Source organism: Artemia franciscana, chromosome 11 (assembly GCF_032884065.1).
Source record: "Artemia franciscana chromosome 11, ASM3288406v1, whole genome shotgun sequence".
NCBI lineage: Eukaryota > Metazoa > Arthropoda > Branchiopoda > Anostraca > Artemiidae > Artemia > Artemia franciscana.
The window spans coordinates 28786730-28801023 of NC_088873.1; the positions used below are offsets into that span (position 1 = coordinate 28786730).

Genomic DNA, 14294 nt, shown 5'->3' on the forward strand with positions numbered 1-14294 from the left:
GGCTATAAGAACACGACATAATGAGCAATAATGAGAAGGATTCACAAGTGTCTAAAACGTAATTCTTATATGGTCATCTTGGTGTTTAATTGCTAGTGCTGGATCTAACATATTTTTGAGTTCATAGCAGATTATGAAAACAAGATCGAGTAATTTTGGTTATTAAAAAAGTAGTAATAGTTTATTTTGAACACACATATACGAAATAGATGACACTGTCGAAGTATTAGAGTAAAAAAATGAAACTAAAATATACTTTGATAAGTAAACTGACCCTACTTAAACGACTTGCTAATTCGAAATGGGGTTCATCACCTAAAACAATGATAGGTTTTTATAAAGTTTATATAAGAGCAAAAATGGAATATGATATTCAATTTTTTGCTAATAGCTCGCCACAGATTTTTAACATGCTGGAGTCATTGCAAAATTCTGCAACCCGTATTGCTATGGGATTTCATAAGCATACTCCAATAATTAAAATGAGAAACCTGTCGGGGATCACCTCTTTGCAAGAAAGAGCTTTGCTACAGAGAAGAAGATATTTCACCAGAATACAAGCATATGGTAATCAACATTATGTATACCAGAAAATCTTTCATAGCCCACCCTCTATGATTTCGGTGTCATCTTCCTGGAATCTTTTTGTAAAGGAGTATCCAGAGTGGTCTTCTCAGTGGACGGATACTTTTCCCTTTGTGGATTCCCCACCATGGGAGATGACCCATATTGAGTGTTACATGAGTATGCTAAAAAAGAATAAATCCTGCTATTCAGTCGAGATAATTTTTAAAAATTATGTGAATACCCATTTTCCCAATTATATGCATGCTTACACTGATGGTTCTGTTAAAGATTCTAAAGCTGGGGCAGCAGCCTGTATCCCTGATCTAAACCTGAATATCTTTGCCCCCCTTCCAATTAGTTCATCAGTACTTTCGGCTAAATTATTTGCAGTTCGACTTGCATTAGATGCTTTAAGTGAGCTTGGGACCTCTTCAAGAAATGTCTTGTTCCTGTCAGATTCCATTTCATCAATTCATCTCCTCAAAAAGATAAATTATCATGCTGATGATTATGACCAGAAAAATATACACCAAAAGATTGGATATCTGTTCTCGATGGGATGTGGTATTGTATTCCTTCACATTCCTAGTCATAAAGAAATCAAATATAATGAAATGGCAGATAATTTGGAAAATAAGGCTACTGAGATCCCTCGGCAAGAAATTTGGGAACAAAGAATTACAGAGATGTTGTTAGAGCTAGAACAAATATTACTTACCAGCGATTTTTGTACCCTCCTTTCAAGTCTAAGGATTTTAATACGATCTACTATAAGTTAAAAACTGGAACGATTTTACTTAACGCTGACCTTTTTAAATGGGGAATCCACCACACCCCACTAAGTAGAAAATGCTGTCAGACGGTGGAAAAGCTCAACATGTGCTATTTGATTGCATCCCAGGAGATAATAATTCCAGAAGACTGAGGAGTTACTGCCGTCAATTAAAAATCCCCTTAACTTTTGATCCTCTCATCAATTGCCCCATGTCATATGAATTAGAAGCTATTATTTGTAGGTTGATGATATCAATCCTGAAAAGACGCCATTATTACTAGCAGCACGTTGCTTGTTGTCAACCGGCAGATTTTTTTCTAGGAATATTCCCAGAAGCTTTCAATAATCAATGAAGGCATTCCTGTAATGTCTAAGAGGTGAATGGACATCATACTGATCCACAGACCTCATAAACATACGAAGAAGGAAGTAAAACAAACCAACTAAATTATGATGTGGCTTAAAGCAGGAGAATTTTGGAACTGACAGCTTTTTGTGGAGTACGGTCAACTTTGCTGTTACATATGGGACAACAAATTTATGAATTATTCTACTACTACTAAGCCAGGGGGGAGGGGTGGAGGGGAAGTAAATAACTGAAAATATCTTAAATCAAATGAAACGATTTGCTTAAGATCTTTCTTTCTTGAAATGGGGTAAGGACCAGAAATTAGAGGACATAGTGATCGGGAAGACGAGAATAGAACCTGCCCGGGCCCGTCTATTCTCCTTCCTACGAGTAGCAACAATTTCGTCGATACACGGAATTAGGGAGTATATATTTCAAAATCTAGAAGGGTACAATATACTGTGTTGTTAGTTCTTCAATGAAAATACCAAAAAAAAAAAAAAAAAAATCATTTTTCAATGAAAATACAGGAAGAAAATCTAGCCGGGGGGGGGGGGGAATATCAGAAGGAGAAAAAACCTTTGACGCCACTGAACGAATAGTGCACTATCAAAGGTTATACATTGGATGTTGAAAAACCACCGACAAGAAGGAACAGAATCCCACTGTTTCCTTTGCCGAAATCACTGCCCCAAAGTTTGAAGTGGATGTTCAAAACTTTGAAAAGGAGCGTATGACCGAAATTATCGTTACCATTTTCCATTCGCCCAACGAACTCCCCCTGTAAATTTAAAGCTGATCGGTAAAAAGAGCATGGCAACCTTTGCACTGAAAATTGGCAGGGGGAGGGGTGTTTGAGTTGCCACAAGCCCTCTTTTCCTTCCTTCATACACATCGAAGGTTTTATATGATTGCGCTTCAAGCAAGGTGCTCTATACCGACGTTTCAGCTAAGGAGTTTGCAAGGAGATGGACGGAGGGTACTTGAGAGACAATGGCCCATTTTGTTTCTCAAATAACATAAATAGACAATCATTGCACGTTTTCGATTTAACAAAGGTATAGCATGGGTATCTTTCTGCTAAGAAGAGTTGAGAATCACTGCATGATTCCGGTTCAGATAAGCTGCAACAGACCATGGCGAAACACCCTTTCAAAATTCCAAATGGCGACGATAGACCTTTACCTAAAATCTTCAATACATTTATTGTTTTCCAATATATATCAGCTATAATCCTAAGTAAAGCTTCGGAAGGCCTATCTTTAAGAATTTAAGCATAAGAACTGCAATCAATCCTGTCGAAAGCTTTTTCTAGATCTAAAAATGTTACGTACAGCCTACTCTTCTCCTTTTTATATTTTACTACAAGTGCTGGAAGGACTAGGACCCTATCTATACTGACTACTCATCTATGAAGCCCGATTGGGATCATTTTCTTGAGCTCAGTGATTCCTTTAGGTTATGAACTAACGCACTGAGATCTGGTTAGAATCATTAATTGCGAACGTTCTCTTTTACTAGTGTAATGGTGAGTGGAGCATTAAGACCGAAAAATCGACAACCTCAAAACATTCTGATTTTAAACATAAAAGACAAATTTCAGTCAACAGAAAAAACGAACTGATTTCGCACTGAAAGTGCATATGACTAATGCTGGGTCCCAAGATCCTAACCGGACAGAAAACAAGCCCAATTAACTTATTAATAAGGGAAAACTATTGACCCTAACTGGAATGCCCACCTTATTTTCCAGGCCTTTTTGATATTCCTAAAATATGTTAATTCACAGATTTTACAGTATTTCATAACGTTTTGTTTAGGTTCAAATACATATCCATTTGTGCCTTTAGCCATCCCATCAGGCGCACCTCACAATAGTATTAATGACTCCTATATCTAGCAGTCAAGAATACACTTTGGAGTTTCATCGCGTTTTTTAACGACAAAATTAAAACATTAGTAATTGTTTTGGAAGACTCCATATTTGCCCATTCCCCTTAGCCAGGTCCAAAGCATGTGGCGCCATATCCATTCATATGAATGTCAAAGTATCATCACCACTCCTAGTGGTAAGTGCCAGCTGGTCGTAAACAAAGGAGGAGGGGGGCATCAGGACCACACTTCCCTCCCAAAATCCTAAGTTTTCTTGAATTTCCAGACACTCTTTATCCAATTTATCAACCAAAATTAAATTTTTTAATACTAGTCCTCCTCCCAAGATTATTCTTATTATTCCCCCTTCCCTGACTGTAAATTCCTGAGCGTGTACCTTAATACATTATGCTTCAATTTTTATGATAAATTTTAACTTCTGAGCATATATTTTTTGCATTATACTCTAGAAAATATACAAAATAATGGTATAGAACCCAGTTATAATTTTTAGAAAACAAGATTGATTACTAGGTGTCTTTAAAGTTCTTTTTTTTTCATACTAAGTCAGAGGTACTGCTTTTTCCCCTTAAATAAATGAAAATAAAAGAAAACATGAAAAGCAAACTTACCGAAAATGGCGTTAATGAATTTTTAACACTTGGTATGATCCATTGCTGAAATAAAGCCAAAACAACGTGAGAGCCAATCAGCGTCTCCAAAATTCTTTTTATCAAAAATCTGTAAAATTCAAACAACCGATGACAAAACTAAACAAACTTTCCGATGACAAAACTAAAAACACTATAAATATTACTCGACTGATATTACTTTCACAAACTGTATTAAATTTTAAATATATTTTTACTATATAGTGGTACGGCTTTGCTATGACAGCAGTATATATTCTACAAATTACATTTCAATATAAGGTCTAAATCACAGGGTTTTCAACTCTACCCCATTTTCCACTACTGAACTTTTTTTTTCTCTTTTATCAAGTATAAGCCTCGCAAAATAAACAAATGAGAAATGTACCAGTGCTTGGTTCATACTTTTTGCTTTCTTTTTCGATGCAATCACTTGACCTGGAAATTGTACTTTTTCCGCGAGGCAAAGGAATCTAAAAAAAAAATTGTACTTAAATAATAGTTTTCCTTATATTTTAAGAAGGAATTTTAAAAAGTAAGATTTTTCCATTAAACAGTCAATTTTGTGTCGAATTCAACATTCTTGGCTGCAATTTCTATCTATTTTATTCTGTTTCGGGATAATCAAAACCGACTTAAAAAATAGAGGGTTTCAATTAATCAGCATGCATGAACATTGTAAGTGTAAGGAAAAAAAGGCTTCGTGGTTTCGCAACAAACCATTAATACCCATGAGACATTTACTTTTACTATGTTAAGGCTGTCTGGATTCTTATTTAAATGTTTTTTATGTGTCGTGGTCTAAGCTTGACCCTGCCAAAAACTGAACATAACTGTAAGTACTTATTGTTAGGATGCTTAGTCTTTGTTTTGCTTATATAGTCTTTTGCTTTGTGTTTTCTTTTCATCCAGGTTTATTCTAACATTGCGTTCTCTGCATACTTTAACCGCTCTTCGTTGTTTGTCTGCAGATTGACTCGATGCATTTGTTTACAACGAGTGAATTAAGATTACAGATTCTACATTTCAATGCAACCTCTATAAGGTATCACAGCCTTGGATTGTTTCATATTATAAGAGCATAAATGGTGGTTGACATTTACTTTGCAACAGTAGACTCTAAGACACATATTTTCCGTTTTCTCTTCTTAAATAGTCCAAAATTGGCTGGGTCTGGTTTTCAAACTTTTGCCTGGCCTAGTCGTACGATTTTCCTAATTTTAAGAGAGCCAGCAGTTCAACTTGGATTTGTTACCACTTGTTTAACTATTTCGTCAACTTTTTCATTTCCTTTCATACCTGAAAGAACATGAATGTATTGAAGTTTGACAGTGATTTCGCTGTGAAAGCATTTCGAGCAGATGTTTAGTTAGGTTATGTGTAAATCGGCATCTAATTCTTCAGGTTTGAGTCTTTTTGAAAGGTATAGAGCTGATTTTGGATCTGAATAAATTAAGATAGGTTCATGGATGTAATCCACGCACTAACAGTACAGTTTCCAGTACTTTTTCTTTTCTTAAGGCCAAAGATAACGGTACTGAAAGTAACATACACTGCCACATCCTTCTTTGGTGGTTCATACACTAAAAAGATGGGATTGTTATTTATATATTTTACTGCCAAAATGTATTCTGATTACAAAATGACAGTTGTCTGACATTGTTTTTGTTCATGACAAGAAATATATTTAACTAGTGACAACCACACGATTTATCAAAGATCAAGGATATTGATATGGTTTCTTGTGGGATAAATACTTTAATATGTTCGTGTGAAGATACGTATAGAAAGCGAGTGTTTGTCGTCAGCTAGTCCAGCTGCTCAGGCTAAATTGTTCAGATTATCATGAGGTATCATTTCCAGTTTCGGAATGTACCAAGCACTTTTTTTTCCACTGTTTGTAAAACAAATTGTAGAAGCAGTAATTGAGTAATAGTAGTTGTTATCCACCCATTACAAGACGAATTGAACTATTTTCTACTGTTTCTATTTGTTGTAGCAACTGTACTGAACATGATGCGTATGTTAAACTTTCAGCCATATTTAACCATTAGTCTGATATGCCAAATTTAAAATCTCAATAATATTTATCAGAGCCATCCAGGTCCTACCAGAGTCCATCCAGGTCCTACTTAATCTGGTCATAAATATCCCTTTTCTCTAGCATTTTTGTGCTGATACTTCTATGTGCTACTTGAATGTCAGTTTTTGGCGATGAGTATTGCTCAACTATTTCACTGATTTTACGGTACATTTTCCCTTATTGTACGCTATGTATATATATTTTAATTTTTTTCTTTTGCCATAGAAATGAAATATAGCAGATTTTGTTTGTGCAAGAAGTAGTACTGATGTGTTCGATTAGGTTCAGTAATTTTGATTACATTTTTGGTAGTTTTGCAATAGCTTCTCGGAGCGTTTAATCGTTCCCCCATAGACAATCGCATATAGAAATGACGTGCACTCGTATTTCAGGTACTATCAATTTGCTTACTGCTAGTGGAGCAATGTGCAGTTGAACACTGTGACCACTCATTAATTGATCTAGGTTTAGACACCTTCCCGTTTACTTTCCGTTACACGTTTTTTCCAGATAAAATACTTTAGATCGTTTTTGTAATTTGGGTTTGAACCAGCAAGGTTAGAGTCGTTCGCCTAAAATATAGTACTTAACACCATCGTTCGTCCCCTGTATATCAAAGATTGATGTACTATTAACGAATAAGATGTTTTTTATCTCTCTTACAAGGCCTAAAACTATCTTTGAAGTAGGATAGTATTTTCTAGAACCCGTTTTATCAGTAGTTTTCTGTGATTCTGTATAGAACTGATTCTGCTGAATTCTTTTCTTTTTTTTTTTTTTTGATTTTGCATGCAATTGTGGACGATTTTCAATTAGCCTTTCAAACATTTTATTTGAAGTTGGTAGTCAATCCGTTGTTCTGAAAGATGTTGGTCTCTATAGGGCCCACCAGGTTTTTAAAGCTGGAGTTAGTAGTGCACTTTCCCTTGGTTTGTAAAATAGGTTGTATGCATCAATGAAACCTAGTACCGTCCATAAAACCTAAATCTCATCTATGTTTGAACATGCTGAATTAATTGTTTTATCTAAAGAAAGATTTATTTCCTTTGAAGTTATAAATACGATCTAATGCTTATTAGAGAATATATTCTTCAAACTCGTTTTCTTTCATTTTGTCTATATACAATCGACTGTATCTCATTGTAGAGATTGTATGTGCTTCGAAGGTTTGATTAAAAATGACAAGTATCATATGTAGTTTGGTAACTATGATTTTTTTTTCGACTCACGGCTCGGGGATCAAGTTGAAACTTTCAGGAAGAATTTCTCTTTTCCGAGTGTGGGGGGGGGATATGGGAACTTATAATTTGGGAATTTTTATTTCTGGTCCTCACGAAACACTGTAATACTTCGGTTTTTTTTAACAGGTTAAAACCGTAAAGTATATGTGTAAGTAGCGTATAGCGCACATACCGTAAAGTATTTGCAGGGAACCCTTCTAAGCTCCTTGTACATTAGGTTGGGTAGATAAAGGTTGCTGTTCCACCGTTAGAGAGGGTTGTGGGTCTCTAGGGTGCACTAAAGGCATCTTCTCCGTTCCTACATCTTCTGAGACAAATCCAGCTGTGTGACCTCACCGAGACAGAAGGGTGGCAACGGCCCTGCCAACCTAATCTTGGCGGGCACCGGCAAACATGCACAAGGGGTGCCGTCGGATTGGGGACCCGTCAGTTAAATATATCCCCCCAAATCGATGGAAACGGCAGAAAGAACTAGAAAACCAACTTTAGCTACGGCATTTTTCGGCAAGCAATGCGTTGGAGACTCCAGTGATCCCGACGAAAATGAACTAGCCGCCCACCTGTTGAAACATCGACAATCCCTAAGTGTGAGGTGCTGGAATGTATGTTCATTAAAATGCCCAGCGATCCTGACCTTCATAGCAGGCGAATGCGAAAGATATTGCACAGACATTCTATGTGTATCCAAAACCCAGCTAAATGGAAATCTAGGAAATTAGCTAGCCTCCCCCCTTGGTGAAAATACAAATTTCACTTTTCAACTCCGCAAAAGTCGATGGCTATGGTAATGCGGGGTTTGGTCTCCTCCTCAGTACTAGAGCAGCAAAAGGATCATCTGCCGCTCTCGAGATGGAAGAGCCCAATCTCAGGTTGATTACTGCTGATATCCTCCCAATGGTGAAGCTCTATACAGAACTGTGGAGCCTACCATGGAGCTGAAAATGGAGCAAAGAATTGCTCTGATCATATACTGCTAAAAGCTTCCCTGACCATAAGGCTTGCCTTCAGAAAAGGACTTAACCTTCTCCGAGATACGATATAGCACGTCTTCAGGGTAAAGCAGTAGCAGAAGAGTTCCGCTTGGAATTATCCAGCCATTTTGACATCCTGTCCGCATGTGACGAAAACAAACCAACCACCATCAACATAGAAGACGAGTGGAAGAAGATCAAAGACACCATAAAAGACGCCTCTAAAACAGTCCTTGGCAGGCTAAAACGGAAGCGGAAAAAGTGGATCCCTGAATACACCCCTAAGCTATTAAACCAGAAACAACAGATCGGAAATACCAAGTCCACAGTGTTCAAAACACTGCAAAAAGAATGCCATAAATCCACCCACCGCGACTGACAAAGCTACTGGGACCACGTGGCAACATATATGCAGAAGGCTGCAAGTCATTCAGATACCAAAAAGCTTTACTAACTACTAAAAGAATCAACTGGGAAAAGTTAAAAGATCTCAACTGGGGTGAGAGAAGAAGATGGAACGCTTCTGTCAAGAAAAGATAACATAATTTCAAGATGGTAGTACCACTTACAGATGCTGTTGAACCCCAGTAACAACATCCCTTCTATTCAAACGCCTCTCCCTAATAGCGTCACTGCAATCCAGCCAAAAAACCCTAGCCCAAGCTCAGTACCACCAAGTCAACAAGCCCCATACAGCAACGTCAGTGTTGACCCCCCCCCTCAATAAAAGGGATCAAAGAGGTAATCAAGAAGGTTAGGAATCACACGGCGCCAGACACTGACTTAATCCCGGCCGAAGTCTACAGAACTAATCCTTTCCTCACTGAAAAACTCCAGAAGCTCTTCTACTCAATGTGGTCTCAGGAACAGTTTCCTTAAGAATGGCAAGACTCAGCTATAATGCCAATCTTCAAGAAAGGCGGCCGCAATGGATACAAAATTACCGAGGGATTTCACTAATGACTGTTGCACGAAAGATCTCTGCAAGGAGCCTCAAAGGTTCCGTCAAAGTCATGTCCCCCAAATACATATATTAATAGTCGGCTTGGGCCCATAACTTAGCATAGTATTTAGATACTCACGGACTTTGCTATTAATGTTTACTGTTCTCAAATCCAAATTAAGTTCACCACAAATAAATATAACTCTTAGTTGGAATTGGTAACTTATTCAGTTGCTCATCAAAGAGTAGGCCAAACTTATGGATATTACGAGATACAACAAATACAAAATATTTGAAGTTCCGATATTGTAATTCTACACCATACATTCGAATACCATTTCACGGTTTACTCTCATATCATTCCTTACCTTAACTTGAAAATAATTACGTACATAAACAGCTAAACCTCAATGCAGATAATCTTCTCTATTTTTTAGATATCTATATATAAAAAAAAGTTGTCTGTCTGTGTGTCTGTCTGTCTGTCAGGTGACGTCATGTTTCTGTGTTGACTGACGTCATCAAGTTAGTTGTCGTCATTTTTGCTACGACGGTGACGTCATTCAAGATATTTAAGACATGTTCACGTAGAAATCTATTAATATTTAAGTTTAAAATGACTGATGAACTTACAATGGCAAAAGCCGATGAAGATGCTCAAAGAGTCTATGCCAAAAAACTTGCTGCTGATAGAGAAAGTCAGAAAAGAAAGCGTGCCGAGGAATCAAAAGAACAGCAAGGAAACAGGCTTGAGGCTAAAGAACACAAAACCGCGCAGTTAGATGAAGATCCACCTGGACAGCGAGAGTCAAAACATATCAAAACTGAAAATGATAGCGATGATGATTGGGTTTGGGATTTTAACTTGGATAAGGTCATCAATACCTACCAGATTTTAGTTAGAAAAAACAAAGGTTCGGCGATATGTATTTCATAGTGAAGCTGAAAAATAAAGAAGAAAAAGAAAACTGAAAAAAGAAAAAATGTAAAAAACTAAAAAATACTAAAAAGAAAAAACACTCAAAGAGAAATTACAGACCGGGACACAAATGACGACCGGGACAGAGGGAATATAAATAACGACCGGGACACTCAAAGAGAAATTACAGACTGGGACACCGGGACACAGGGAATATAAATGACGACCAGGACACAGGTATTTAAGAATATCGTTCAAAGACAAATTTTTAATTGTAAGAAGACCGTTGAAAGAGAAATTTCTAATTGTAAAATGACTGAAGAACCTACAATGGCAACACCCGAAAAGCTGCTCAAAACGAATGTATTCAAGCCGAAGTAGCTGAGTTGGTAAAGCGTTATGTTTCAGGTTCTAGGTCCGAGAGGCTCCAGGTTTGAACCTTGGCTTTAGCATTAATACAAAAGAAGAAAAAAACGAAAAAAGGTAAAAACTACAAAAAAATGTTTCTGTGTCGACTGACGTCATGAAGTTAGTTGTCGTCATTTTTGCTATGACGGTGACGTCATTAAAGATATTTAAGACATATATGTTCACGTAGAAATCTATTAATGTTTAAGTTTAAAATGACTGATGAACTTACAATGGCAAAAGCCGATGAAGATGCTCAAAGAGTCTATGCCAAAAAACTTGCTGCTGATAGAGAAAGTCAGAAAAGAAAGCGTGCCGAGGAATCAAAAGAACAGCAAGGAAACAGGCTTGAGGCTAAAGAACGCAAAACCGCGCAGTTAGATGAAGATCCACCTGGACAGCGAGAGTCAAAACATATCAAAACTGAAAATGATAGCGATGATGATTGGGTTTGGGATTTTGACTTGGATAAGATCATCAATGCCTACCAGATTTTAGTTAAAAAAACAAAGGTTCGGCGATATGTATTTCATAGTGAAGCTGAAAAATAAAGAAGAAAAAGAAAACTGAAAAAAGAAAAAATGTAAAAAACTAAAAAATACTAAAAAGAAAAATCACTCAAAGAGAAATTAGAGACCGGGACACAAATGACGACCGGGACAGAGGGAATATAAATAACGACCGGGACACTCAAAGAGAAATTACAGACTGGGATACCGGGACACAAATGACGACCGGGACACAGGGAATATAAATGACGACCAGGACACAGGTATTTAAGAATATCGTTCAAAGACAAATTTTTAATTGTAAGAAGACCGTTGAAAGAGAAATTTCTAATTGTAAAATGACTGAAGAACCTACAATGGCAACACCTGAGGAAGCTGCTCAAAACGAATGTATTCAAGCCGAAGTAGCTGAGTTGGTAAAGCGTTATGGTGAATCACCATCAACAAAGCTCAAGGGCAATCATTAGAATCATGAGGTATAGATCTGAATACGGATTGTTTTCCCATGGACCATTATATGTTGCATGTTCAAGAGTCGGTAAACCTGACAATCTATTTATATGCACAGACAATGGGACAGCAAAGAATGTTGTATATTCGCAAGTTTTACGTAGTTAAAAACATATATATATATATATATATATATATATATATATATATATATATATATATATATATATATATATATATATATCTCTTTATTCACAGGTGGGACATAGGGACACAACTACAATGGCGCGTAACTAATATGGCGCGTAACGACTTACGCGCGCGGGGGGGCTTGGGGGGGGGGGGCGCGAAGCGCCCCCACCAACTAGGTGTTGGGGTGGCGCGAAGCGCCACCCCAACAGCTAGTACCTTATAATTACCAATTTTCAACAACAAAGAATTATGATTCCGAAACCAAGTCTCTGTTAAAACTAGTAAATGAGGTGCTGTCTGGACACACAATTCATTAAAAAAAATCATTTGAACTTCGAAGACCCTGGCAATTTAAACAGAAAATAGAAATTTTGCTTAAACCATACAAAAATTTGTACTGCGAATCAGCTTAACCTCCATGCAATTCGCCAACATAAAAATCTCTATTTAGTACCCCACCCCGAATATTATATAGTCTCATAGTTTCACTCTAAAGAAAACCCAATCTTTCTCTACACAAACTTACCATTTAACAAACAGCAAATAGAGATAAACTAAAAAAAAAAAACTTCAAACGAGACTGCGGCCAGTAGAGAAAACACTAAATTAACGCGAATATTCCTCCTGTATCCAAACTAGGCGTCCCCTTCACAAGATAAAAACCAAAGAAACACCAAACTAAAAACAAATAAAACCACCACCAATAATAATAAATACAATTGTCGCTACTGATCCACGTAGGGAAAAGAAGCTATTAGTTACTTAAATGAGAACATCAAAGCAACTGACTTTTCTTTCTACTGGCCGCAGTCTCGTTTGAGGTTTTTTTGTAGAGTTTTATCTCTCTTTGTTGTTTGTTGTCATGTCTGGACAGTTCGGCTTAAGAACTTTCACTTACCATTTAAATTAATCAATCTATAAGGACGGAAACGGGGACAGTGAAAATCAGATGAGAAAACAGGAAAGATACGGAAATACAAACAAAATATAATAACGCAATATGTTCCGTCAAAGCAGACATACTTTATTTCAATTTGATATCTTTCAATACTGCTAATCGGAAAGACCTCTGTGCGGGTCTAAATAATCAAAAAAAACAAAAAATAAAAAACAAAGAAAAATTATATAGAAGAAGCCAGATAAGCAATAAATAAAAGCAAACAAATAGGCTATGCAAAAACAAGATTAGATATTTCAGACTTATATGATTTAAATAATAACAACAGAGCGCGTCAACTATCATACGTTATAATTTTATGCCACTGATGTGCTGCTCCTTTGACCCTCGAAAAGTCACCAATCTCTGGTATACAATCACTAAACGAGTAATTTGTCGTCGAGCTGTCAGGTCTTTTTGCAAACCAATATGCCTGAACGCCCTTGGATATCCATGAATCATATCTATGAACTTTTCTTAATTTCTCACATTTCACCGATAAATATTAGCTCGCATATTTTAAGAATTTTGGCTGGAACATCGTCACTAATAAACAAGTTGCATTTGTTCCCATGGAATATCTTACCCTTAAGCTTGCTAGCATTTTTTATCATAGCTAACTTATCATCTATTTTATTTAGTATTACCTAAAAAATTTACGATTTCTGTCGTACTGCGTGATCGTGAAATTTACATCCGGCATTTAAAATCCACGGCGAACTACCTTAATGAATAAATCTTTAGCGTTAACATTGCCCTCGCACACACCACATTCCATATGATAACATTAAAATGTAATTTAGCGGCTTCCATTATTACAATCCGACCCATACAATCTTCATTTTTTCTTCTTGACTTCATTATTTCAACGGAACATGCTTTGATTTCTAATTTGAGGCAAGATGTATCATTTTCAATCTTTCCAATTTTCAGTTCAGCATTATTCGTCTTATTTTTAGGTAGCGAATGGTCTTTTTCCAGATTATCAACCCTTGCAGTAAGACCTCCCAAATGATCGTTGATATTATCTAGCTTATTACCATTTTCTTTTACGACATTGAGAATTTGCTTAAAGTCTGCAATTAGTATTGATAATTCTGGTTTCGGGCTAGAGCTATCCTCTGAGGTTTCTAATGTATTACTCATGCCTTCTTGTCTAGGGTTTTTCCTTCTACGTCCCATTATAAACTAATAGACTTGATATATATCTAACTATCCTTGAGATAATATTTTCACATTAACTTACACAAAGTGGTCTGAATGCGTCTTACTCTGACGAGAGCACTGAATGAACAGAACACTACATCAACGGCAGATGTAGCGAAGAAATCCAGTGTCGCATTGCATCAGCTTCCGCTGTCTTCGCACAGCTGTAGAAGCCACAATGGAAAAGGAAGAAAATCCACCAGAGAGCAAAAATTCGAATTT

At 36.7% G+C, this 14294-nt stretch overlaps 1 protein-coding gene across 2 annotated transcripts in view; it reads right to left on the minus strand.

Annotated features, from left to right (window-relative positions):
- The window catches only part of LOC136033058 (diacylglycerol O-acyltransferase 1-like), a 96275-nt gene that overhangs the window by 19772 nt on the left and 62209 nt on the right, over positions 1-14294 (minus strand). For both annotated transcript variants that reach the window (XM_065713645.1, XM_065713646.1), the window contains one exon: positions 4196-4304. In XM_065713645.1, the coding sequence (XP_065569717.1) occupies positions 4196-4304 (109 nt within the window). The remainder of the gene's footprint in view (positions 1-4195; positions 4305-14294) is intronic.